The sequence below is a fragment of the Semicossyphus pulcher genome, unplaced genomic scaffold (genome assembly GCF_022749685.1).
Source record: "Semicossyphus pulcher isolate SPU_LCO1_2020_fin unplaced genomic scaffold, fSemPul1.0.p SCAF_21, whole genome shotgun sequence".
Classification (NCBI taxonomy): domain Eukaryota; kingdom Metazoa; phylum Chordata; class Actinopteri; order Labriformes; family Labridae; genus Semicossyphus; species Semicossyphus pulcher.
This window is the reverse complement of record NW_027211695.1, coordinates 8,227,310-8,252,810: the sequence shown is the minus strand read 5'-3', so window position 1 is coordinate 8,252,810 and position 25,501 is coordinate 8,227,310. Positions and strand designations below refer to the sequence as shown.

At 41.0% G+C, this 25,501-nt stretch overlaps 1 protein-coding gene across 1 annotated transcript in view; it reads left to right on the top strand.

Moving 5' to 3' along the window:
- The window catches only part of LOC138601134 (sodium/potassium/calcium exchanger 2-like), a gene marked incomplete at its 5' end in the record, with an annotated part of 53,507 nt that extends 31,235 nt beyond the window's left edge, over nucleotides 1-22,272 (top strand). Inside the window, 7 exons of the mRNA XM_069672716.1 lie at nucleotides 373-423; nucleotides 4,274-4,372; nucleotides 7,739-7,821; nucleotides 14,592-14,726; nucleotides 14,826-14,915; nucleotides 15,255-15,421; nucleotides 18,319-22,272. Of these exons, the coding sequence (XP_069528817.1) occupies nucleotides 373-423; nucleotides 4,274-4,372; nucleotides 7,739-7,821; nucleotides 14,592-14,726; nucleotides 14,826-14,915; nucleotides 15,255-15,421; nucleotides 18,319-18,568 (875 nt within the window). The remainder of the gene's footprint in view (nucleotides 1-372; nucleotides 424-4,273; nucleotides 4,373-7,738; nucleotides 7,822-14,591; nucleotides 14,727-14,825; nucleotides 14,916-15,254; nucleotides 15,422-18,318) is intronic.
- Nucleotides 22,273-25,501: the final 3,229 nt, after the last annotated feature.

Here is a 25,501-nt window from a genome sequence, read left to right as displayed (position 1 = left end):
TTGCATGTTGACCCAGAAAATTCTCTTCTGACTTTCCTGTTCTGTTTGTTCTTCAATAGATCACTTTTATTTTTTCTAGCTTATCTAACGCCCCTTCCCTTTCCCCCTTTTCTCACAAATCTTCTCTAACCTGTGCCGTAAGCAGGCTCTTTACCAGGCTGTAAAATGTATTTAATTTAACATTCAGAACTTGCCCTTTTGTTTTGCACTTATGCAGTGATGACTCGTGGAGAGACGTCGTTCCTATTTGTCCCTCCTTGTGCCTGTGTGTGATGTAGAACCAGCGGACCTGTGTTGTTCTGTCATGTTCACTCTTTTCCTTTTCTCTGTGTGTTCGTTGCCTTACCCTTGTCTTTTGCTGTGATGTTGTAGAGCTTGGGACTTATGGGAAACTAAAATATTATCACTCAATGACTGAGGAAGGTAAGCCTGAAAGTTTTCACTTGATTCGCTTGTGTCATCCCTCTTAGTTTTTTTTTTTTCCTCCATCAAAATCATGAACCCGCTCCTCCAAACCCATTATTTTTGTAAGCTTGTGGCTTTTATTTTGCACTATTTTGGCTTTTAAGTTTGACGACCTCTTTGAGATTTCACTGACATAAGTGCAAATCATTGTAGCCATGACATTTTTAAAAATTTACTTTTTATTCTCATTTTTATTTGGCTTATTTTTATTTATGTCTGCCCAGAAAATATGTTCATACATATTGTGTGTTACTGTGTGTCGTGTTTCTTTGGATTTTCATTCTATTTATTGACACGATATTTAGAAGAAACCCAGAAAATTCCAGTGTGTTTGGCTTTGTGAGAAAGCATCTGCTTCTTCTTTGTAATCAAATTTGTAATTTATGATTATTCGAGCAGGTAAAATTACACACAAATACACAGCATACCATTCCACGCCTTACACTCAGAAAACACGAGGCACCAGGACTTCTTTTCTCCTTTTCTTTTCTTCTTTGGCCCCGTTCCCCATCTGCATCGCTGACAAACACATCATTCACGCCTCGGCGCTCACTCGGAGGTTCCACTTGCACCAGCAGCGGGTGCACAAATGTAAGACGTACGTTGCTGAATTTGGCAAACTGGGGTGACTCATCCACCCAGCGGTTGCGTAAGCGGCAGAGCTGACAGGGAAAATGAGCGGCTGTGTAACGACAGCAAGGGAAGGGCTGCTTATTCTTAAAGACTCTGCGATTTCTTCATCATTATTTAAATACAGTGGTTCTAAATGTGTGCACCTTAAATGGACCTCCCAGGAAACTTATTTTCTCCACTGCAAAGACTGAAAGACAACCACCTATGAAGAAAACTTGATCTTGCTTAGGTTTGACTGTAAAAGCTTTTGTCTGAACCTAAGCAACGGCTTCTTTTTGTGTTCGCCTTGTCACTTTGAATCACACTCTTCAAAAGAATATGCGGTTTCTGTTGCTCTGAGAGCTAAAGTCTAATAAAATTTTCAAACAACAACTCAATAACACAGTAACACTAATTCAGTCTAGACCTGTGTCTGATATTTCCCATTAGCTTAAAGCTAAATTAGTAAACTGTATCAAATTAAGGAAAGCTAGCAAGATAGACATGGCTAAATTAAGCTAATGCTTAAACTGAATTCACTCAAATTCTGGAAAATTCCATTTGTAAATCCACCTATATGAAGAAGATGCCAAATCCTGGCATGATTGGGGGAAAAAAAACTAGCTAAAGCAGTGTTGCCAACTTAGTGACTTTTCAGACTCTCTTGGAGATGTTTTTCTAAAAAAGCGACTAGCTTCAAATTTTACTTTTTCAGACCAGTGAAAAAGATTATATTCTAATTCATTCACTTGTGTGCTGCTCAGAGTTATCGCAGTTCACGGCTCCTCTGCCAACATTGCCGAGTTGCTCTCTTTCACAGGCAGTCAGGGGAGGGCGGGGCTGCCCTGGGGCAGCGGGCAGGAACAAACGTGCTCACAACCAGCATTATGCAAATGAGTACATGATGACGTCACCAAAATTCAAATTAGCATATGGCGTCATCTGATGACTTCTAGCGCAAGTGCTAGCTACTTTCATTAGTAAACAGTTGGCAACACTGAGCTAAAACCCACTTAAGCTAGCTAGCTAGCATAGCAGAACTTAGCAGTGTCTACTCATCTTTTGACTCATACAGAAATCATTCCTTTTGAGGTTTGGTGTAATTTAACCTTCTGAATCACAAATGTAAATGTGCAAATTGTAAGTATTTAAATGTTTTGAATATAAATACAAACAGACACCTAGCTTAAAGACCTTGTTGGCTATGGACAATAGACAAAACAGTATGACTCAAGCAAAGACCAGGATAGGAAAGCTAAGAAAACACACTTTATTTGTTCAGTCTAGATCCTTCCCTTACACTCTGTAAGCATTATCCAAATGTGCAGCATCCTCATTAAGGTAATAAGCACATTTAAAGGCAATTATTTTTTTTAGGGTCAAATATAAAAAGAAGGCACTAGAACCCTTCTATTTCTTTGCTGACCAGCCTGAAAACTTCCCTGCTTCAGCAGCACGTGCTCTGCCTTTATAGGTCATTTTTCACAGCTATTTTAAGAGTTGTTGCTCTTCAACATTTAAAAAATTCCTTTGAATACCTGAAGCAGAAAGCCCAACCCTGCTAGAGATAATGATATCACACCCACCCGTATTTGTATTAATGGACACACACAAATCCACACTCACTACCATAACTGACAATGACGGCCTCAGGTGAGTGATGTCAAGGCAGTGGAATTTGTGATGCCGTCTTTTGCAAAATGTCCAGTACTTGTGTGTGGTTGTGCTTGTGTGCATGCGTGTGTCTGGAAGAAACAGAGGCGGGGGAGGGGAGGAGATGTGCCGTGCCATGTTTTGCCAAACGGCAAAAAAAGACAAAGCGAGAGGAAGACAGACGAGGGAGAGAAACGGGAGCGAGGGAGCAAACGCGGTGTGAGATAGAGGAGATGGGAGGAAGGCCGGCGGTGACTCGGGGTGGTTAATGATTTCGCCGGAAGGTCGCAGACAGTTTTGACATGGTCGGGTGGAGTACGTATCGACGAGTCACTGTGTCAAGCACTGACAAATCAGCTGCGCACTCTCAAAATGAAAACAAAAAAAATCTTTCCCATTGATTGCAGTGGGAGAAGGCAGGACACGCATGCAAAACCTGACACGCACAGGAAGTCAGTGAAATTAAATATGGATACATGACAGCACCAAGGTTAATGATGCAGAGGAGGTTTTACAAGGTAGATGAGATGAAATTTTCTTAGGTCACAGTTTGGTTTCAGCTCAAGACGTTCACAGAAGCCACTACTGCTGAACATGCCCAGCCTGCGTAGCTGGCAAATATTAATATCTACATGAGGACATAAAAACCTGCACGACAGGATTTTTGTTTATTTTTAGTCCTGTTTCTTTTCATCTTAGTACTGTAGTGTTGTTTGTGTGTGTGTCGTTGGGGGATTTTGTGAAAAATCATTGTTCCACAAGCCAGCGAAATTCATTACGACATGGTCAGAACGGGCTTGCGTGAGCGTGTGTTTGTAATGTCAAGAGGCCACGGCGCTTATATAAACCACAAGGTCATGTTGTTCAATTGATGACTGGTTTCAATCTAGTCCCCTGCGTCAGAGCAACGCATTTCCAGTTGGAGATATTGAATTAATAAATGTTATCAGCAAAAACACATTCATCACTACCACATCTATTGATTAAATACTCTAATTAGCAGATGTTTCTGACCATACTTCCTTTTTTTTCAGTCTTTGCACACAGATATTCCCTTCAAACAGGAGGCACTCCAATACAAATACGAGGCTAATGTAATCATAAAATCAAGTGCTCCCTGAATGACATTTGTTATTTTTGACTCACTATGCTTTCCCCAGCTCAAACTTTAGTTGCTTTCAGTTCCTGGCCTCCGACATCTCTTGTGAGTTTCTGATCTGATACGAGAACCGAGCGAGAGCAGGAGTGAATCTGACCTCCACGAGGCAGATCTCTTCACAAGAGATTCTCCCGCTGCTGGCTTTGCCTCCACCAAGGACCAGGACATTGCAGGATCATCAGTATATGATATGCGATGTCATATTGACTCTTGATGTTGTTTGAACTGCAGATTTGTGTAAAGCCACCGCCCTGTTTAAAATGTGCTTTGGAAACGTGACCCACCTTGGGTCAAAGGTGACATCGAAGGAGCTCTGGCAGAGATGAGGCCAAGAAGGTATGCAGCTGTGTTCTATGTATAACCTGTGTGGCGATTCTTTTGCAGGTAAATTCCGAGAGAAGGCATCCATCCTTCACAAGATCGCAAAGAAGAAGTGTCAAGTGGAGGACAGCGAGAAGGCAAACGGAGTGGCAAGCCGCTCAGGTAAAAAGCACCGTCAAGTTGCTTATAAGGGACTAAATAGACATTTTGTGTGAATACACAAAAGAGCTAGCTAAGAAGATTGAAACCATTCTCACGTCTGTACACTGAATAAGAAGCTAACAACGGCAGCCTGTTGGCTTAGCCTAGCATAAAGACTGGAAACAAGGTGAAACGGCTAACGTAGCTTCATCAAAGGTTACAAAATTTGAACTTTTTACATTGAAGTTTATAAGCAATTTTTTTGTTCAGGTCATCTAACAAGTAGAAAAACACAGAGAATGCAAGGTATCAGTCTCCTTTTAGGGTTTGGAAACAAAACAAGAACAAAATCAAGAAAATGAAATGTAAAAAATGAAAACAAAACCTGAAAAGAATAGAATTTCAGTTCTGCTTCTTGGTTCCTAAAAGTATCACCCCTTAATTATGAATAGTGAAATGCATGTGGAAAGCTTTTTAACTTAAAATTAGGTTACACATCAAATTTGACCAAACATTTAGGCACCAGTGCGTCGATGGGTTGTCATGTGTTATCAGCCAGCGCTAGTAGTATCTTGTTACTGCCTCCAGTTGAGCATTTTGCCCCTTTTATTTGTAACATGACTTGTATGATTTATGTCAGCGGGTTTCCTTTAAGTACGTGTTCGAACAAGCAGCTCGAAATGCATGAAGAACCTACTGTTTAACTGCCAATTGCTTTCCAGTGTGTTGTAATGGAATATTTGAGAGATTTATTCAGGACAATTCTTATATTTGACAATTATGGGTTAAACATTGGATTACATGGACAATAAGAACAGTTTCTACTAGTCATTCACTAAAACGACTTTGTTTGGTTAATATGAATTGTAGTATTTTTAAGACAAAAAGCTTCAACATTGCCTCTTTCTCAGATCCTACTAACTTCCTTGGCATGCCATTATAAGGCTTCAATAGGGGTTGTGTGGGTTTCTTACTTAGTGTTTAGTTAAGGCTTAAGCAAATGGATATATATATTTTGGTAAACTTAAAATGCTAATCCTGCTTTTGGTTTTGTTCTCTTTGGCGCACCTATGACGATATACGGTAATTGCGGGAGCACACTTCCCAGATATTCCGACAGTTTTGCATGTGTGACGTCCACGGTTGGCTCCAATTGTAAATCTTGATTTTCCTCTCTGACGGTCGCTTTCCTTTTTAGACTGTTTGCTTCATCTGAGCGTCGAATTTGTTTCTTTTTCTTTGGATTTTCACTTATTTTTGTATTCTTTTTGAAGTTGTATCTGTAGTCATTGATCTTTTCTTTCTGTTCAGCCAGAATTCAAGAATTCAATAAAACACAATTTATAAGCAGAATCTGAATTGGAATCAATAAAGTTCAAACTTCATCCAGTGCTAATCTTCTCAGCTATTGGCAAGAAAGCGATTTAGCAAACTTTTATACTTTTCCTGACAATAAACGTTGGCTAATTATTCACAAAGATCAGTTTGCTGTTGCTAAATCACGAGAAGACATTACCCAGCTCAATATTCCTTACGTTAGTCGTCGGGATTGCGAGCTGAAATAGTCAATGAGCATCACATCTGATGTTAAACAAGCATGACATTATCAAGAACTGCCAAATTGATTGCAAGTGTTGTCTTCAAGCAGTATTTAAATCAATCACAGTCACTGCCAAGTGTAATTTATGTGTGTTTTTCACTTCAAAGAGCAGCGGACCAAAGGATAAACAGGAGGCCAGAGGAAACGCTTTCATGGCCACAATGTAGTCAGAGCAGCAGAATCAAAGCGAGCCATAGATGTGTATCAACAAGGCCAAATTATGCTAACCGCGCCGCATTAACATATTAGCATCTTAATCAAAATGCATGACTGGTAGTCATCCCAGCATACTTTACCCGTCAGTGTCTGTACCAAACATTTACTGTCAATAAAGTTTAGTGAATGATGCAGGTGATTAGATTCAAAGCCATCTTCATTTGTAATATCACAGCATCCAAGCGAGGGGGTGAGGTCACATGCTGGACGATGGCGGTGTCCAGACACATTATCTATCTGAGGATCTTTCTAATTGCCGTAACCACACTTGGATTAAAGCAATTTCCACAGCAATTATGGTTTTATCATCTGATTACACGGCTTTCGGCTCTTTGGATTTTAATAAGGGCTGTTAAGTAAGTCTGGCCTCAAAGAGATGGAGTCATGGCAGACACCAGGAAATGATGATAGTAACGGTCTCAGACAGGCACATGCTTGTTTTTCACTAAAATGAATTTAAATCAACAGCATGTTTTAATCATCAAGCTCAATATTAAATGTAGTCTCATAAATATTGACATGACATGTCTCTGTAATAATTCACCAGCTAGTCTTAATATATTAAGATCACAACTATAACAATAATTCAAATTTTCAATCGGAATTAAGGTATTTTTTAAAATCAAAAATGACCCTTTTTAAAAAAAATGTTTTGGCCTTTTATGCCTTTATTTGGAGAGAGACAATGGACAGTGTCAGGAACAGGGGAATAGTGAGTGGGAATGACACGCGGCAAACAGCCGAGGGTGTAGCCTCTGTATATAGGTTGCACGATTTAACCACTGAGCTAAACCAGTGCCCCCCTAAAATGACAAACATTTACTTTTCCTGCTTCTTTGATTAAAATTAATAACTTATTTTCTGTTTTTATATCAAGTTAAGTTCGTCAAGTACCACTGCTGCAATGATTATTTTTTTAGAGATGAAAAAAGATGCTTTTATTTTGATAGGACAGTGGATTGAGTCGGAAATAGGGTAAGTAAGAGAGTGGGGATGGCATGCCGTTGCGAGTAAACGGTAATCTACTATGGCTGAACAAACAAAGAAAAGATGGATGACTACAAATACAACTTTAAAAAAAAGTGAAAATCCAAAGAAAAAGAAACAAATTCGACGATCAGATGAAAGCAAACAGTCCTAAAAGGAAAGCGACCGTCAGTGAGGAAAATCAAGAGTTACAATTGGAGCCAACCGTGGACGTCACACGAGCAACACTGTCTGGATATGTGGGAAATGTGCTCCCCCAATTACCATTTATCGCCATAGGTGCCAAAGAGAACCAAAGATCTTTGACATTTGCACTTTCAGAATTAAACAAAAGTATATGAATCTGCAGCATCAATAGTAACTATAGCTGTCAGATAAATACCATAAAAGGTACAAGTGGAAGTATGAGATATTTTACAGTACGTGAACTCAGCTTTGACGGTGTTAACGACCTAACATTGCTGAGGGGATGTTTCATACCTTTGTCTACGTCATACAATCTAACACGCTCGTGTCTATTTGAGGCGATGACGCCTTTTGTTCCCGTGAAAGCTTTTTACTCAAATTATTCTTCAAACCCACAGATAAGAACCTCCCTAACAGCTCCAGCGTGGAAGTGGAAGTGACACCACCCATGAATGGAACAGCAGGGCAAGAGGGGGAAACGGTAAGTAATCACACACATACACTCACAACACAATGACGAAGTGGGGTAACAATGCGGTTTCACCTGGCAGCAAAGAAAGAGACAGAAATCAAAGTTAGAGAGACATTTATGAATATTTAATGCCTTTCATCTGTGTCTGTGTTCCACCTTGAGTGTGATTGATGCAAAGGTTGCACTGGCCATGGCACCGGTCACTACTGCTGGTAGTTTCCCAGCATGCACTCAGGCGAGTTCCTCCATCTTCAGCCAGACCTGTCAAAGACCCGCCTCGTCCCACCGAGTTCTGTAATCACACTCCTCACTCACCTGCTGCTGCCCACCGCTGGGTGCTGGAAACGAACACACAACACGTGCCCTAACACACACACACACAGAAACACACATACAGTCTTGGCACGCGGGCCGGGCACGGAGCCTCGGAATGGCCCCTGCAGCAGTTGTGCTGGCATGAGCGGTGACGGCGGGATGCAGCGACCCACCAGGCCAGCAGACGGTCCTGAGGCGAGAGGGCAGCGATTCAAAGTCCTAAACTTTCAGCGAAGCAGGCCCAGGAGACGGACGTGTCGGCCATCCTGCTGGATTATCACCGTGTCTAAGAATAACCCCAAGTTACACTGAACCCTGATACCTTTTTTCAAGTTAGCAGCATTTTTAAGCAGATATGTGTGTAGAGGTGGATAAAAAGCTAACAGTCCGGTAATAGAAGTCATCCCTCAACTCCAACACAATTTTCAAGGTTGTAAGTTATACTGTAAACAATAAGAAGTGCATGGAAAAAGTCTTGGCACTCAAAAAATATCTTACCCAAAAAGCTGATGGCTGCAACAAAAGCCCTAAGAAATTGGCCATCACTCCAAAAGGCTACTATGTCCTCAGACTATAGCAGATGGGATCTGAGATTGCTCAGTGAAAGTTTGTTAAAACATAATTTGATTTCAGAAATCGTATGCAAAATATTTACAAGCTAGAGAAGATTTAATATGCTGTTGGGAGTTTGTAAGGGGGCTTTCACATTCGGGACCCGGGCCCGGATCCAAGTACACTTGACCCCAAAGTCCAGTTTGTTTAATTAGTGTGAACACTGTACCGTACTCCACTTGAAAAAGTGCTCTTTGTTCATGTGTACTCGGGTACGGTACGCATTAGATGTGAAAGTTAACCGTACCAAACCACGGAAGTGGACTGCTTTTTATAAAGTCTCCTCTGAAATCCGCGTATATGCCCAGCACCTCCAATCTCATCCTCTGAACTGCACGGCCATGGCTGATACCGTAGGAATGTAGGTGAGAGGGTCGTTCTTGAGAAATAATAGTAGGCATAATGCGAAGGTGGGCTCCACTGTATGGGCTTGGAATCATGCAATTCACACGCTTTTCTACACTGGAACGGCAACATAAACAATGTTACATAGTTGATGATACTCCTCTTGTTCTCATTGATTTCGAGGTGCATACCGCCACCTTCTGCTGAGTCCTACTGCCTGTGTACTCTTGAGAGGAGAGGGGGGGCAACCGTACTCTGGTACGGTATGAAGCAATCTGCCTAATGTGAAAACGCCCTAAAACACACATAGATACATCATTCATGTTTGTTCAGTCATAATCCTTTCGATTCCAATTTTTCTCAACTTGTTGAGGCTAAGATCATCTTAATACTAACTTTAAAGCTCCTATGAGGAGCTTTTGGTTTGTGTTGATTTTGGCGCCCCCTGTGGACAAAGCCGAACCTCTTATCTCTTTGCTGATTTTGTCCTGTACATGCGTAAGTGGTGGTTTTTAACAAAAAATCACACACTTTTTAAATGTTTGCCCTGGAAAATGTAAACAAAGGCAGCAATCGCTTCCTACCCCCTACCATCAATTTCAGGCGTTAAAAATAACTATAAAGAAATTATCAATCATGTCCTGATGGTCTGGTTTGTTTTTGTAGGTCATATGAACCACTCCCACACTCACCTATACACTGTGATTGGCTCAGGGAACCACAACAGCGCCCCTTCTGAAAACGTCCCGTGCGAAGCAAAACAACAGAATAGATGCAGAGGGAAGGGTCTCACAAGGGTCTGCGCACACACTTAGCAACACACATGATACAGAGGCTTTATATTATATTATATTATATTTATAAAAGTCTATATTTTATTTTTCTCTGAAAATCCTACTTATTATACCTTTAAGATCTTTTGGCAATGACGAGGTAATGATGAATTCCCAGGCGCAGAAAACACACCGTGACCAGCTTCTCTGAAAGAAACACAACAGAAACATAAGCCACTTAAGCACCCTTGTTCTTAATAAAGGAGTGCAGCTGTACCTGTACCTGTGCTATACATGCCTGCACTGGTCGTGTTATTTTTCCGTATTGCATCATTATGGAACATATTCAAAACTTAGAAAACAGGAGCCGACTCTGAACTTTGCCAAGTGTGCGCCCGCTTTGTTTTACTCTGAATCCCCCTTGGCGCACAAGTGAAATCCAATGTCAATACTTATTATAATACTTGTAAATCTGTTATAAGGCAGCAGAATAAATGATAATAATCTTAATCAGTACTAAGTTCTAAATCAAACTATAGGAACTGTAGGGATTTTAATCTGGCACGGTCGCCCTCTGAATCAACGCCCTGTCTTAGTGAAACACTGCTCGACAGTTCTGAAATGTAGGAACTGAATCTGATCTTTCTGCACCCAAATAGACACTGTAGCACTTTGACATTCAGCACTCCTCCTCCCAGGTAAGATACAGTACCTATAAATACAGCTTGGAGTGGGAGCATGCAGGACGCTCTCAGAATAGACTGCACAAGAAAAGACGTGCCCTGCTTCGCAACATGACCATGTGTTTATTGATCTATTCCACTGCACCAACTTGTTCTCAGATTGATCTCTCACTCTTGGGTTAATAATAGTCTTGAGAGATAAAACTGTCTCTCCTGAAGCTGAAAATATTCGTGTCCAAAAAATACGCAGCCCGCTTCAGACAATTTTTAGACTCGTCTCAGAACTTAACTTTTCTGAGGTGAAGGCGGAAGACTAAAAGGAACATAGAAACCTTTTCCAGGTGGTGATTCACTGAGTTTGGAAGAGGTGGGCGCTTATCGGCATGCCAAAGTCTCATATGCGGCTATTTTTAGAGATCCGTCCCACAGTGCACCTGTCTGTGTCAGCCAGGAAGTAGCTGGGAACAGCTCACACCTTCATACGACACCCGAGACCTCATTCTAATATTTTCATCCCTCCTGGAGGCCTTGGCAACTAAGATTGGGGAATAAGGTGAAAGTTAAGGTCAGAGTATCTTGCAGAAGTTTTCTTGAGACCTGTGATGAGAGAAATGATCATATATTGTAAGATTTCTACGAAAATAAAAGGGTGTATGTTTCATAAAAGCAATAATATAGGGCATATGCATAATGCACATTTATCTCGTGCTAATTTTAGAAAGCCGCGTTCTCCTGAAGATGACTTATGAGCACATTCAGGGTATGATGCACAGCAAATTGTCTTTCTGTAAAAAATATATGCAGGATTTTCTTCTTGCAGCACTCAACGTGATTATTTCTAAAAGCCTAAAGCTCCTGTAATCACGTCCTTTGATAACATACTGAGAAACACAGGGAAACCGGAATTTATGACTCATCCTAACTCCTGGATCACAACTGAAATGATCTGTGTGCGTTATTGCTTTTTCGTGGAGATAAGTGAGATCAGATTCGAATATCTCTTTGCTTCTGCTAAATTGTATGAGAAGTTTAAAGCCATAAATCCAAATATCAGATGCCAAGATTTGATAAGATTTACGTCCGAAAAGGTAAATCATCAGTGTAAAAAATGTCAGACGTCTCAGGAAGAGGAGAACCACGTCCTTTTAATCGCAGCGCTATGGTTTGTTGTGACGTTTCTTACACCTGCAGCCTTCCTCCAGGCCAGCGGGGGGCGGGGACTTTACTGACTGCACAAATTAAACCAGATGGAATACGTCAGTACCGTAGCATTTTCCAAATGAGTTCATGGTCTCAAATACTAGTTGCAAGCCTTTTCAACAAAGAATAATGTCCATTTGGTATTAAAGTAAAATAGGGTATGCTTTAGGGCGTGGCTACCAGTGATTGACATTTCGCTAACCTTAAGCTTCATTAACACTGCAGGCCTTCATGCTCACATAATTTTTAAAATGTGGCGAATATCAGATCGCAGTGTGAACTGGTCACGGTCCTGAACTGACCCGCGTGCGCAAAAGAACAACAACAAAGACTACGCGCAGCACGCGGTCGCACGTAAGCAAACATGGTTGCCATGGAAGTCAGCGTTTAAGGTTCATGTATAAACTGATGTGCCGTGGAAGCCAGCGAATTCGACAGCATAATAACGAGGACGAGGAGAAAGAGAGTCAAATTTTTTATTATGGCTTTTTGCGGACCAGTGGCCGGTACTTCAGTACAGAGGTGTGTGGACGCGGAGTCGGAGCCATGTTTATATTTACAGTTTGACGAATGTCGATCGCGAGTGACGTAAAAGTCCCAGCTCCCAACATCTGACAATGATTTAGCTTCTTCTTCAACTCTTTTTAAACAAACTGCATGCAAACCTGTGCAAAGCTGTGTCAAGATTTCCCAACTCCCCAGAAACCGATAAACGGGCACTCCTCTGGGGGATTTAATTAACCAAGAAATTGATCTTGCTGACGTATCTAGAGGGGCAAAATTCGCTTCTCTTTTGATCGGAATGCAAGGTCGCTTCTCAACTTGATGATTGGACTTTAAACAATGCAACACGCACGGAAAAAGAGGCCTTGACTGGAAGTTGTTTATCACTAACTGCTGGCTAAACTGGACACGCCCGGCATGCTCACCGTTGTCCCCAGAGGCTATATCGTCATCAGACTATAGCCAATCGATTCAAAGATTGGAAACGTAGCAATGTGTATCCATCCAGTCGTCAGAATATGAGTCCTTCAAACAAGATGGCGACGCCCAAAATGCAGAACACAATGATTAAAAAAGATTAGAAGCGAATGGGTTGCTGCATCCACTTCTAATACACAGTATAAGCATTACACCTGTGCCTTGTGCAGCTGTGCTTACATCATATGTTATGTATGGTCACCAAATTTGAAAGCGTTGCCTCACACCAGGTGTCGGCACACACACGCTCCCCTCTGGGAAGTTAAAAAAAAATAGCAAATGTCACGCCTCCCCTCGCAGCTCTGTGGCGGCTGGTAAAAGTCAGTGCCTTTAAGCTCTGAGGTGGCAGTGGTGCCAACTGAGGCACCGTAGGGCAGGAAGGGCCCCCAAGGGTCTGGCATTTGGAAAACCCACTCGCTCAAAGTCGGGTGCAGCGGCTCTGAGGGGAACTTTAGCAGAGAAAGCAAGTTAAAGGAAACATAAATAGACCCGTGACGGACTCAGCGAGGAACAACGAATCTGTGCAAGAGCTGCAGGGCAAACTGCAATGCAATAAACTGCATCTCTTTCTACTGGAACATAAGAAACTGCTGTGGCTATTTTTATCCTCCTAAAAACACTCATATATTCACATTAAAATAAAATAAGTGGATTTGGTTCCTAAAGCCTCACGTTTTCGGTTTCAGCTCCTTTTAACGGACAACAATGCAGCCATCTGGCTATGAAGAGGAGGAGAAATCAGAATGGCGAGCATAAGCGATGCAAGCGCTGCCTTTTGTTTGGCAGCTCTGATTACCAAGGTTACCAGGCAGCAGTAGCTGTCACAGCAGGATAAGCTCCATATGATTCATGATTTGTGCCGTAGCCATCTTTCAAGATTTCTGCTTCACTCTCTGAACAGTATTCGCTGGTGTGATTGAAGCTTCTGGAGACAATTATTATTTACAAAGCCGCATCTGTTATCAACATCTGTCCGGCTGTATGTTTCCTTCCCAATCTGTTTTTTTTACACCTCGGCTCTCAAAAGGGCAAGACACAAATTCTCCCTCATCAATGTGTTCTGCTCACATCTGCATGTGTGGACCTGTTCCCTGCAGGTCCCCTTGGCTCCATAGCATCCAGTATAATTGGAAACAAAGGGACGCACGACATCTTTCCACTCTCAGAAGGCTTTGTTGTTGTACCGTTAAGTTTAGAGTGCTTAATTAAAAGTGCAGCAGGTTCATGCAAGAAATAAAAAGATATTACAAGCGTCTTTCTTGCAGCTGCCTTTGTAATGTGTCATCTTCACACGCTGACAGCTCGCATGATGCTGATCTGCAGCGAGGTGACGCTCTTTGGCTCGCTTGGCATTCCAGTGGCAGGTCCAATCAGACCCCGGGGGGGGAGGTTCTGCCTCTGTGCAGCCGGCGTCAGCAGTCAGCAGTGATGAGCCCCTGATGACTGGAGAGGCTGAGCCCCCTCAGGCCCCACTGCAATCTCCCAAATCACAGTCATCAGACTCCTCTGTCTTAAGGTCACGGCGGAGCAAAGGCACGTGCACGTCCAGGTCCTGCCATCGCTTTCCGCAGACCTCGGTGCTGTCTGTTCCTTCCCGAAGTGCTTGTGCTGCAAGAGTGCCTCCTGCCTCTCTGGGTAGTTGCTATGGAGAGGTGTATCCCAATGAGACAAGTTATCACGCTGAAGGAGGCACTCTGACTTTTTCCCCCTTTACGAACAAGCAAAAAGCATGACTCAACGCATATTTACCTGAGGTTTACTCCCAGATGGTCAAGTGATTACACTGCATTGTTGTATGTGGACACATAAACATGAGAAAAAGGGGATTTTTGTAACCTTTATCTCCTTTATCTCCGCTCTGTTTCCTCAGGCCGAGGATGAGGAGGAGGAGGACCAGCCTCTGAGCCTGTCCTGGCCCGAGTCCAACCGCAAGCGCCTCACCTACCTCTTGATCATCCCCATCGTCCTCCCCCTGTGGCTGACGCTGCCTGACGTCAGGAAACAAGTGTGTAACACGGAGCTCTCAAAAACACGACTTTCATCACTTGGACACAGTTTTTATTTGTGTCTCTAAATCCACTATTCTCTCCTCGTCTTCACTCAGTCTGCGAAGAAGTTCTTCCCCATCACCTTCCTGGGTGCCATCGCCTGGATCGCAGGCTTCTCCTACCTAATGGTGTGGTGGGCTCACCAGGTACGCAAAGATTTAATCACTTCCTGTTACGTGACTCTGCAAAAAAAAAAAAGGTTGTCATGTGAACTTTATAAAATCCTAAGATAGGCATAAATCCCTGTCAAAAAACAACAAAGGCAAGATGAAGTCTTTTGTCTCCATTTCCATATTCTATAATCTGCCCCCTCATAAATAATTACAGCTGTTTTGCAAAACAAAGAGACTTTCAGAGCTGGAGTTTTGTCACCTCCATCGCCTCCCAAGCATCACAAGGAAATTAAAAATAGCCGGAACAAAAGATTACGTTTTTTATTTACCCCTCAGCTTAGTTTCCTTTTTTTTTTTTCCTTTTTTTTGCAGGTTGGAGAGACCATCGGGATTACAGAGGAGATTATGGGCCTGACTATATTAGCAGCTGGAACCTCCATCCCTGACCTCATCACCAGTGTTATCGTGGCACGCAAGGGTCTGGGGGATATGGCTGTATCCAGCTCGGTCGGCTCCAACATCTTCGACATCACTGTCGGGTACGCCACCTGAGCATGATCATTTCTTTATGTATGGATTTGTTATATTTGGGTTCTGACACAGAGCATTACTGCTTACTGGGTTTATGCTCAGGCCTATTCTGAGAACACGGACAACACCGCTCAAACATGCAACATAAGTTTTTTATTATATAAATTGGGAACAAAAAAGATGATCAGGAAAGTTTAACTGGTCCGAAATTATAACAGGCACTAAAAGATGTCTGGTTATTAACCAAACTGCGGCAATGCCTCTTGCCAAAGTCTGCCAGCAGAGAGCCAGGGCCCGTATTATCAAACACTCTGAAAGCTCCTCACTCAACTTAAACACGAGTCCTAGCTTAGGAGCGATTTAGGAACACTCTCAGAGCAACTCCGAGCAAGGAAGGGACAGAAACTTTTATATAAGTGAGGAGGCGTGGTTGACCCCTTTGCTAGGTATGACGCATTCTTTCAGAAGCTGTGATTGGTTGATCCAAATAAGCAACTCTCTCAGTGATAATGGGCATAAAAGGACAGTGAAATCAGTCGGCCTAATCATAGAATCTGGTCATACATTGTGTCATTATTTCTGTTACATGAAAATTCCTCCTCTCTGTATTACTCCGCTTCACCAAACATGCGCATACCTGCATTCTGCAACTGGTGTGTGCCGTGCAGCCGTTGCGTGGTGAGTCTCTCTGCAGCAGCGGGGCAAGGAGAGAGAGAGAGGAGAGATGCTGTTTATTCCCAAAAGTACACTTTACTGTTGGCCAAATGTTTAAATACTACTAAAGTTATCAGAATAGTTATGATTCTTGGTGTGGGCCACCTTTTAACTCTAGGTGTTAGCTTAGTGCTACCATTAGAGCTACCGTTACCTGTCAAGAAGGAACAAGGCATCCTCTGCATCGCTCTTCAGCCCCTCGTCTGATCCCTCTTTTTATTCAGAGCTCTCTTTGTAGCTTTTTTCTCCTCCTTCTTTTTGCTTCTTTAGCAGTATATGTCTGCTAAAGGAGGTACAGGAAATGTACTGCTAGTTGCCATAGCACCTGACTGACACAACCTCTGTGTGCACGCTGCTGACACAAGTCATGTAGAAGCAAGATGACGCTAGTTTGTACAGAGTCGCTGGGATTGGCTAGTTACGTGGAAAGCTTGATTCAGATCGGACACATTTTTTAACAAACTAAATACAAAGGAGCGTTCACAGTCGCAGATCAGCAATTAACATCATCATAATTTACTGTTGTAAGGGAAATGCATCAATCAAAATGTGTTATTTTAACCAAATTATTATGTTGAAAACACATGCTCACTTGTGCAGTAGCCTCTTCCCATGCTGATAGTTTATTTGATCATGATTATTTATCATGCTGGTAATTGAAGTACTTAATCTAATTGATATTGATAAGGAAAAATGGCTCAGCTTTCATGTGCTGTTGACGCACACTACTTCATTCTCTGATGGCGCAATAATGTGGATGTGCGTCCTATCAATTACACCCACAACACCCCGCCATACCCATGAATGCCTTTTTGTGAGCTTGCAGGGTGTGGACATTCCGTGGAAATGAAACAAATTGCGTCACAACATGGGGCTGTGACAGCGCTCCAAGTCATCACTGCGGCATTCTTCCAGTTGCCAAATATCTTAATGTTGTGATCACTTTGGTTTCCGGCGATATCGCGTTGTTGCATTGGGTGGGAGGTGTGAGCGCAGATACAATATCTGTAGTGTTTAATAAACTTATTGTCATCTAGTGCAGGGGTTCCCAAACTTTTTCATGCCAAGGCCCCCCAAACAGCATTAGCATCTGGCTGGGGACCCCCAAACCCACAGACAACAGAGAGAGGGACAGTGTCGATTTTTTTGGCAGCATCCTCACCAAGCAATTCTCGGACAATGTCTTTGGTAGCTGGTAGAATCAAATCCTCTCCAACTGTGTTTTTAGCACGAGCAATGTGGTATGAGGCTAAAAATGATGCCTTCAGGGCCCGCTTGGCACGGTAGCTTGCTGTGTGAATGCAGCAGATTGCCTGACCAAATGCTTTTCTTAAAGTCTGAAGAAGTCTACTGTTTTATCGGCCTCTGCCGGATGTTTTTGCATCAAGTGATGCTGAAGTTTCGAAGGCTTTGAACACTCGTTTGAGAGGGTCTCCAGACAGAGGACGCATTTCGGGCAATCATGGCCATTTTTCTGTATTGCTGAATTTGAGAATCCGAGATTAAGGCAGTTAACGTGTTGTTAGGTTCAGGACGAATGGTTATTAAAAAAAAAAACTTATTTTTTTTTTTTTTTGCATTTTTTTTTTTTTTTTTCCTCCTATTTTCTGAGGCCCCCCTAGCGCCCCCTGGCGGCCCCCACTTTGAAAACCACTGATCTAGTGCTCTATTAAAGGGCCAGTTCACCGATTTTCAACCTCAGTCCTAACATTAAAAAGCCAAGTAACAGAAAGAGCAGCTGGCTTTTTCCTGGAGCACTACATGGTTGCACCTGTATCCACCCCTAGCAGTGATGTCACAGTATACTGAGCTCAGAGTACACCTCTAGCTTAATGTGTGAAACCCAAGGGGTTAACAGTAGTCCTGCCAAATACATCCATGGCATTTATAGTTCAGCATCAGATTTTACCCACTGATTGCTGAGCAGCACCAGTAGGCTGATGTTTCCTATGAAATCAGCCCGTATTGTGCTTGGATTGCAAAGCTGCATTATGTCCTTTGGGAGAGCGTAGATATGGTGGCTACGTGTGTGGGCATGCAGCTGTTATAACACACAGCTTCTTCTCTTATCACAGTACATCTGTGCAGCAAGGTGAGGAGTAATACTAGAACAGCAAAACAAATAAGCTGCTGATGAGTTGTATGTAGAAATGTCTCCTCCTACATGATGCCTTCGTTTGTGTCTCCACAGACTCCCATTCCCCTGGCTCCTCTGGTCCTTCTTCAGCGGCATGAGTCCGGTGCAAGTCAGCTCCAACGGCCTCTTCTGCGCCATCGTGCTCCTCTTCCTCATGCTCCTCTTCGTCATCATCTCCATCGCCGCCTGCAAGTGGCGCATGAGCAAGCTGCTCGGCTTCATCATGTTCATGCTGTATTTTGTCTTCCTGGTGGTCAGCGTCATGTTGGAGGACAAGGTCATCTCCTGTCCGGTGTCCGTGTGAGGACGCCGCGAGGACCTGCTTCCTCTCCCTCGTCACTACCACAAACAACCACCGGCACCACCATCCTTCTTGTCCGCCATCGCTCTCACCTGACCCTTGTGATCCTTTACCCCAGGAATATGAGAAGACTAGGGATGACTGAGAAGAGAATAACATAAAGAATCTACCTTTGTTTTCAGTAAGCAGGTGGTGGCAGGGAGGGGTTAAACCAACAAGGACACGAGACTTTGGCTTGGCTGGTTTAGCGTAGGCCTAACCTGAGTGGATTTCTATTTATTATTGTTATTTAATTGGCAGGTGAGGGGGGGTTGTAGGTGTACCAGCCATATATAGAAGCATTATGCATGCCATTAGAGTCACTAGATGAGCTGGAATCAAGACTACACCTAGCAGGTTGAGGAGGATGACCTGTGAAAAAAAACATGCACTGTATAAAACTCTTAATAACAAATGCAGTGGCTGAGCTGAGATTGTGAGCATATTTGAACACACAAACTAAGACTGTCGCCAATAGAGTGAGTAGGATTTTGAAAGGAGGAAATGGCGGACTGTGTGGATGAGGATTTAGCTTCAAACGTTTTTCCTATCCGACGGTATCGAGCGAAAAAGACTCTTTGCGCCTGAGCGACGAGGGACGAAACACTCTCACCGGGCAGACGAACTTCTTCTTTGTTATTTCTTATTTGCAAATTCATCGTGTGCTCGGTCTGAATGACGAATTCAAGCTCCCCCTCTTCCCTGCCGGATGTCGTTTTTTTCACCACTGAATGTCTCTTCAGAGGATTCTTCTTTTTTTTTTTTTATCTTTTGGGATTCATTTTCATGAAATACATAGACGTAGCAGTAGAAGTACTGTAGCAGTGTTAGTTCATCTCTAGAATCTGCTCCTATTTATTTTCTTTTGCCACTGAACACACCTTCTGATTGTGCAGAACTTTTCATGCTTCACACGCACCGAGTGACAAAGCCACGAGAAAAAAAAAAGCCTCACTGAAGTTTAGCCTCTCGAAATATATGCTAGCCTTGAATATCTTTCACTGGTTTGAAAAAAAGGCATGAGTACTTTAGACTCATTGAAGTCCATAATGAAGTCGATGTCAAAATAATACATTTGAAAAGAACTTACAGTGTTTAAGCGTCATGGTTGATTTAGATTAGTCAATGTGTAGTGCTTTGTTCACTGTAGAACTGGGCTCAACTCACCGGCTAGTCAAGCTCCTGGTTAGTAGTTTTAAGGAGTCAACTGCATGTAGAAATAGACACTTGGAGGTGAATAATACCAATCAACATTTAAGAAGTTGTATACCAAAATGTACACTTTTTCAAACATGTTTTCTTAATGCAAACCACTGCTCAGTCTCAGTGTAGAAAATGTCAACATGTATGGTCAACGATATCTATCAATCTTGTGCGATTTCTTTTCTAATCAAAGGTGCTTTTGTGTGCATGTGTGCAATCTGCATTTGAAGTCATCACACAATAACCATCCCTTATACTCATGAATAGAGGTTATACTACCAGTATTTTGCAACTAATTGCAAAAAAAAATATACACCAATCTGTGTTTTATACTGGAAATATAAATCCGAAACACAATCTCTCTTTAAGCTACATAGAATGTGGAAATCACAGATTTAACAGCAATATACTGTTTGTGTCGTCGTTGCGTCTGTCCCCCCGCTGTCCTCCCTGTCCTGACGTGTTCCAAAACCCCACAAGGAAAAGTGGGGGGACCATTTTTCCGCAGCCCCTTTCCTGTTAGAGCTGGCCCGAAAAACACCCGCTTTACCTCAACACAGCCTCTGTACAGCAGCTTAGTAGAACTGTAAAATAATAGTAAATAGATTCTCTGAATGTGTGAGGAAAAATGCATGTGAGGAATTTGGGCTGGTTACCCACTGACTGTACAGCTGAGCTTAGACCAACTATATATGTTCACTTTTATGCATCTATTCAGAAGGCAACACCAAGAACTCATTGGTTTTACTTTGTAAATATAAAACACCTGTTTTATTTTATTTTTTGCAAGAACTGAAAGGTCAACACATGTATTTTATTCACTAAAAGTTATTTCTTTTTTGTAATAGTGGATGGAAAAGGTCAGAATTATGCTTGGTGGCCCTAAGTATCATAGTATTATTGAGCAAAAAAACACGGGCATTTATTTAGACTACATAACATTTCGTTAGCTTACATTACACTGTATTTTCAGACTACTCAACATCACGTTAGCATACGTTACACTTTATTTTCAGACTACTCAACATCACGTTAGCATACGTTACACTTTATTTTCAGATACTCAACATCACGTTAGCATACGTTACAATGTATTTTTAGACTCCTCAACATTTCCTTAGCTTATGTTACACTGTATTTTTAGACTACTCAACATCTCATCAGCTTACATTACATTGTATTTTTAGACTCCTTAACATTTCGTTAGCTTACATTACACTGTATTTTTAACTAGTCAACCTCTCGTTAGCTTACATTACATTGTATTTTCAGACTACTCAACCTCTCGTAAGCTTACATTACATTGTATTTTCGGACTACTCAACATCTCGTTAGCTTACATTAAACTGTATATTTAGACTACTCAACATCTCGTAAGTAAAGTTGTCCTGATTCTTTAAAGACCAAATTGCTTCCTCAAATTCAACAACAGTAGGACTTACTGATGGTAACACCACCTTTTCTGACATTTGACAAATGTTGCAAATGTACAGGTTAAAAAAAAAAAACTCTGATCCTTTCGTCAACAATACTATGTTACTCACAGGTGGAGGTGGTGTACTTTCATGGAGTATATTTCCACAACCCAGATTCAAAGAGTTAATTTAAGGCCTCCATGATGACTCATGTTCTTTGTGAAATTCTCCTGTGCACATTCGCCATTAAACTCGCTCTCACTCTTGTAGCGCCCACACACTCCCCTGATCACACCTCGCCTCAAGTTTATACACGCCCCTCTTATTGAAAGAAGGGGAACATTTTGTCAAATGCACATTTTTGCTGAACTAGAGATTAAGAAGAGAAGATGGACACTTCTTTTGTGTCAGTGCGGTAAATATGACATTAAAGCAACAACCCAGTTAGCTTCGTAGAACAACAGGAAACTAACTAGCTGGGGTCTTTCCAAAGGTATTAGTTCACCAGCATCACCAAAGCTCTCTACTTACAACATTTTATGTTGTTTGTTAACAATGTAAAAAAATACAGGTTGTGGTTTTTACAAGGGTTATTTGCAGGCAAAGAAAACCACTTGGCTTTAACAGGTCAAGAGGTAATTTTGTTAAGTTTGGTAGACCTTCAACAAATAGCTACTATCATATGTGCATACTGAACCTTTACACTTCCATTCCATACCATTCCTATCGAGACAATTTTCTTACTTTCTCCAAAGTTCCCTTTAATGGCAAGAGGACAAACAAAAGACAAAAAGGCAAACTAGTTAAACATGTGAGCTTGGAATTGATTGAGGTTTACCAGGGTAAGCAACTGTGAAAGTTGGCCACTAATGAACATTCTTGCACTGTAAATGTTTTATTTTCTTGGTGTTAGTGTAAGATTTATTTAAGGTGTACATATATACAGATACAAATTAACCATATAATCTATATGTGTAAAAGAAATGTCTCTTTATGTAAAAACACAAAGTATATAATAAAACAAATAAAGATGATAATTCAAATATGCAACTATGTGTTCGCTTGTTTTTGCAGACGAGTCAGATTGTACGAAAGTCTGTGAGAAAGTTGCCCAACTTCTCACGTGATTTATTACCTCGGCAAACATTTTTCTAAAGGGGTAATTGTCTTAATCGCTCATTTCAAGTCGTCAATACAGTATTATAATAATTTAGTAAATAATGATTAAATTAAGAGTTATATAGCAGTGTACAAAGAAGTGCATGTTTAGGGCTTGGGTACCTCGCATATGACAAGTTGTGACCACTTAAAAAAACTTATAGACACTAAGAAGTCAGCTATTTTTTATCAGTAAGTAAACCTACATTTTATGTAAAACAAGTTCTTTGCTAGCCAACATTAATATCACTCTTACCATAGTTTACAAATGCACCTTGCTAAGCAAGCTAACACTAGCATTAGCTGTATAAAGCATTTTGTATTGCAGTCTGAATGGTTGGCGTGACTTATTATTTACCATACATCGGACTAAAGTATCCCACAATGCATTGTGAAAAGTAGTGAACTACAAAGAACACACTATTTAGTGAGTAGGTAGTAGTGAATAAGTTAAAGATTTGGGATACTTCATTAGTGTTTACTAACATTGCCCACTCCTCCGAATATGGTCGCTTACTGCTAAAAAACCCCCCCATATATATATATATATATATATATGCTTACAGTATAATACTTGCTTGAAAAGGATTGTTGATTAAGTACCACTTTTCATGTTCTGCAGCAATTAATGTTATTGTTCCAAAACTACAAATATGCTTACTTTAATTTGTTTCTACAGCACATAAACCTACACATACATAAACTCAGTTTGAGCATCTTTTTAAAGCAGAAAAGGTAGTGTAGTCTGTGCTAAGACATGCTAATGCTAGGGTCTTAGTATGCACACCTAGCTTACACAACCCTTTAGTTAGTTTGTCCAAACTCCACAGGAATTAAATTAATAACTCTTATTGTTTGAGGGTTTTTTTTCTCCAATGTTTTTGTTCCCATTTCAGCTGCAATTTTTAAAACATAAGCTTTAGCTTTAGTTTTGTAATGGAGCTCTCTCAATGAGGATGTTAAAGTGCCGTCAGGATTGTGGAATAGAAGAAAAAGGTTGTGTTTTATCCTTACACAAGTACAGTAATTAGCTTTTCTTCTCATGTCGTCTATCTGAACGTAAAAAGACTAGTTGTGGATTAGGGCGCCCTCTTGTGATCAAACCCTGATGCTGAAATGTGATAAGGAACAATAATGTTGCAATCATCACTTTGATCATTTTCCTTCAGAGTTACTTCACTTATTTGGAATTGTGTATCATATCTTTCCAAAGAAGTCTATAATTATTCTCTCATATTTCGAACACCGTGACACAAATAGACACAACGAGTCACACCTATGTACATGTTGGTTTCGGCAGTTGGTCTTTAAATGTCACACTCTGCCTACTCTTTTTTTTTTAATAATATGATAGATAGGTGTTGGGCAGACCCAGAAATCCCCAGTGCTTTCCTGCTTATTTGATAAAGATAATTCCTCATTTCCTTCTTTAAGGCTAAGATCTAACCATCAGCATCTCTGATCTTTCTTCAGAAGTGTGTTTTCGTTCTTCTAGAAATTCCCTCAGTTTTCCTGTAAAAGTCAATGACTGCATCCTTGTACCTTTCGCTGGAATCTGACCCTGAACATGTCAACAGCTTCAGTGAGTCAAGTCGAGTCATCACTGGGGTAATTTTCACTGATAATGTACACTGTAGCAGTTTACAGTCAAGATAAATCATCAGTATTTCCGTGGAGAGGAGTTTTTTAGTCCGTCTCTAAAACACTGTGGTATTAATGGACAAAAGTTTTACATTTTAAATGTCATTTGGTGTAACAATTTTAAATTCTGGTTGCTTTCTATGCTTTTATGGACTTTGGTTTTGGAACACACGATAATACGGTAAGTCTAAAAGATCTTTTGCTTTGCAGAAAGTCATTAATTGTGTTTCATGAGTGTTGAAAGGGAAGTGCGGTTACTCTCAATTTTTGGGTAGCAGGTAAACAGTAAAAAACATAAGTAAACTAAAGCTGCAAAGATGGGATATATATTCCATATATAGGAATGAAAACAAGGAAAAATATTTTAAATCTAGTGTCAAAAAATGAAAGACAAGGATTTTGTGTTTCCTTTAATTGAAGCATGCACGTTGTCATGAATCATGTCTTTCCGCAGACGTTGACTCTCACTGCAATTACACAAGCAACTCTTAAATGAGACATCAAAACTTACCGTCAAGAGAGGATTTACATCTTAAAATAAGGAAGAAATAACCAAACAATCATTTTAATTATTGGATTACTTTTGAAAAGCTAAAGACTGAAGTAACAACTGCTGAGATTTGTGCTACTAAATTGATTTATATTAAGCATTAAGTGTGTGATCCTTCAAAGATGAGTTCTGCTCGTACTAATACTGCTGAAGTTTGCAATGAGTGTGATCTTATCTTTGTGCATATTATCTATCAATTTCTACACCAAATCTCATCTACTTTATGTCTAATTTACAACCCTGTTTTCCTAAGTCTGCCCTGTTAAACTTTGTGGGTTTCTAGGTGACTCTATTTCCTTAAATGATTCAAACTTGGATTTTGGTTTACTTTATTATTTATTCGATTAAATTGTTCAGTCCTCTGTGTGGCTTTTTGTAATTATAGTTACTATTTAATTCAGATTCTTATACTTTTTGTATCAGTAATTTTGGTGTTAGTGGATGAATAGTGTAAAATGCTCAGTAAGTACGTATTAGCAATACTGTTGGTGTGGTACAAGTGCCTGATTCAGTCTTTGAGTTTTGGACATGACACAAGTCTCATTAGGGCCCGAGGACCCTATTGTATCAGAAGGAATTATTATTATTTTTTTTTAAATTATTATTCTTTTTCTTTCTTTGTCCTTTTAAATTGCATTTTTCGAGGCTTAAATGTTCTCGGAGACTAATCAAACTTTGCACATGCGTCAGGTCTGGTGAAAAATTTGATATTTTATGGGCCTCTGCCATGAGATCACCAAAATGGCTCCGTAGTGCCCCCTAGAAAATTTCAAAAAGGCCTCCCCATAGAGCTTACTTTCACCTAGATCTATGGAATTTCGTAGGTATATATATGGGGTCAAGACGCACATAAAAGCCTCTGGCACCGATACCTCAAACCCAACAGGAAGTCAGCTATTTTACTTTGAATGTCAAAAAAAGGGTGATTTT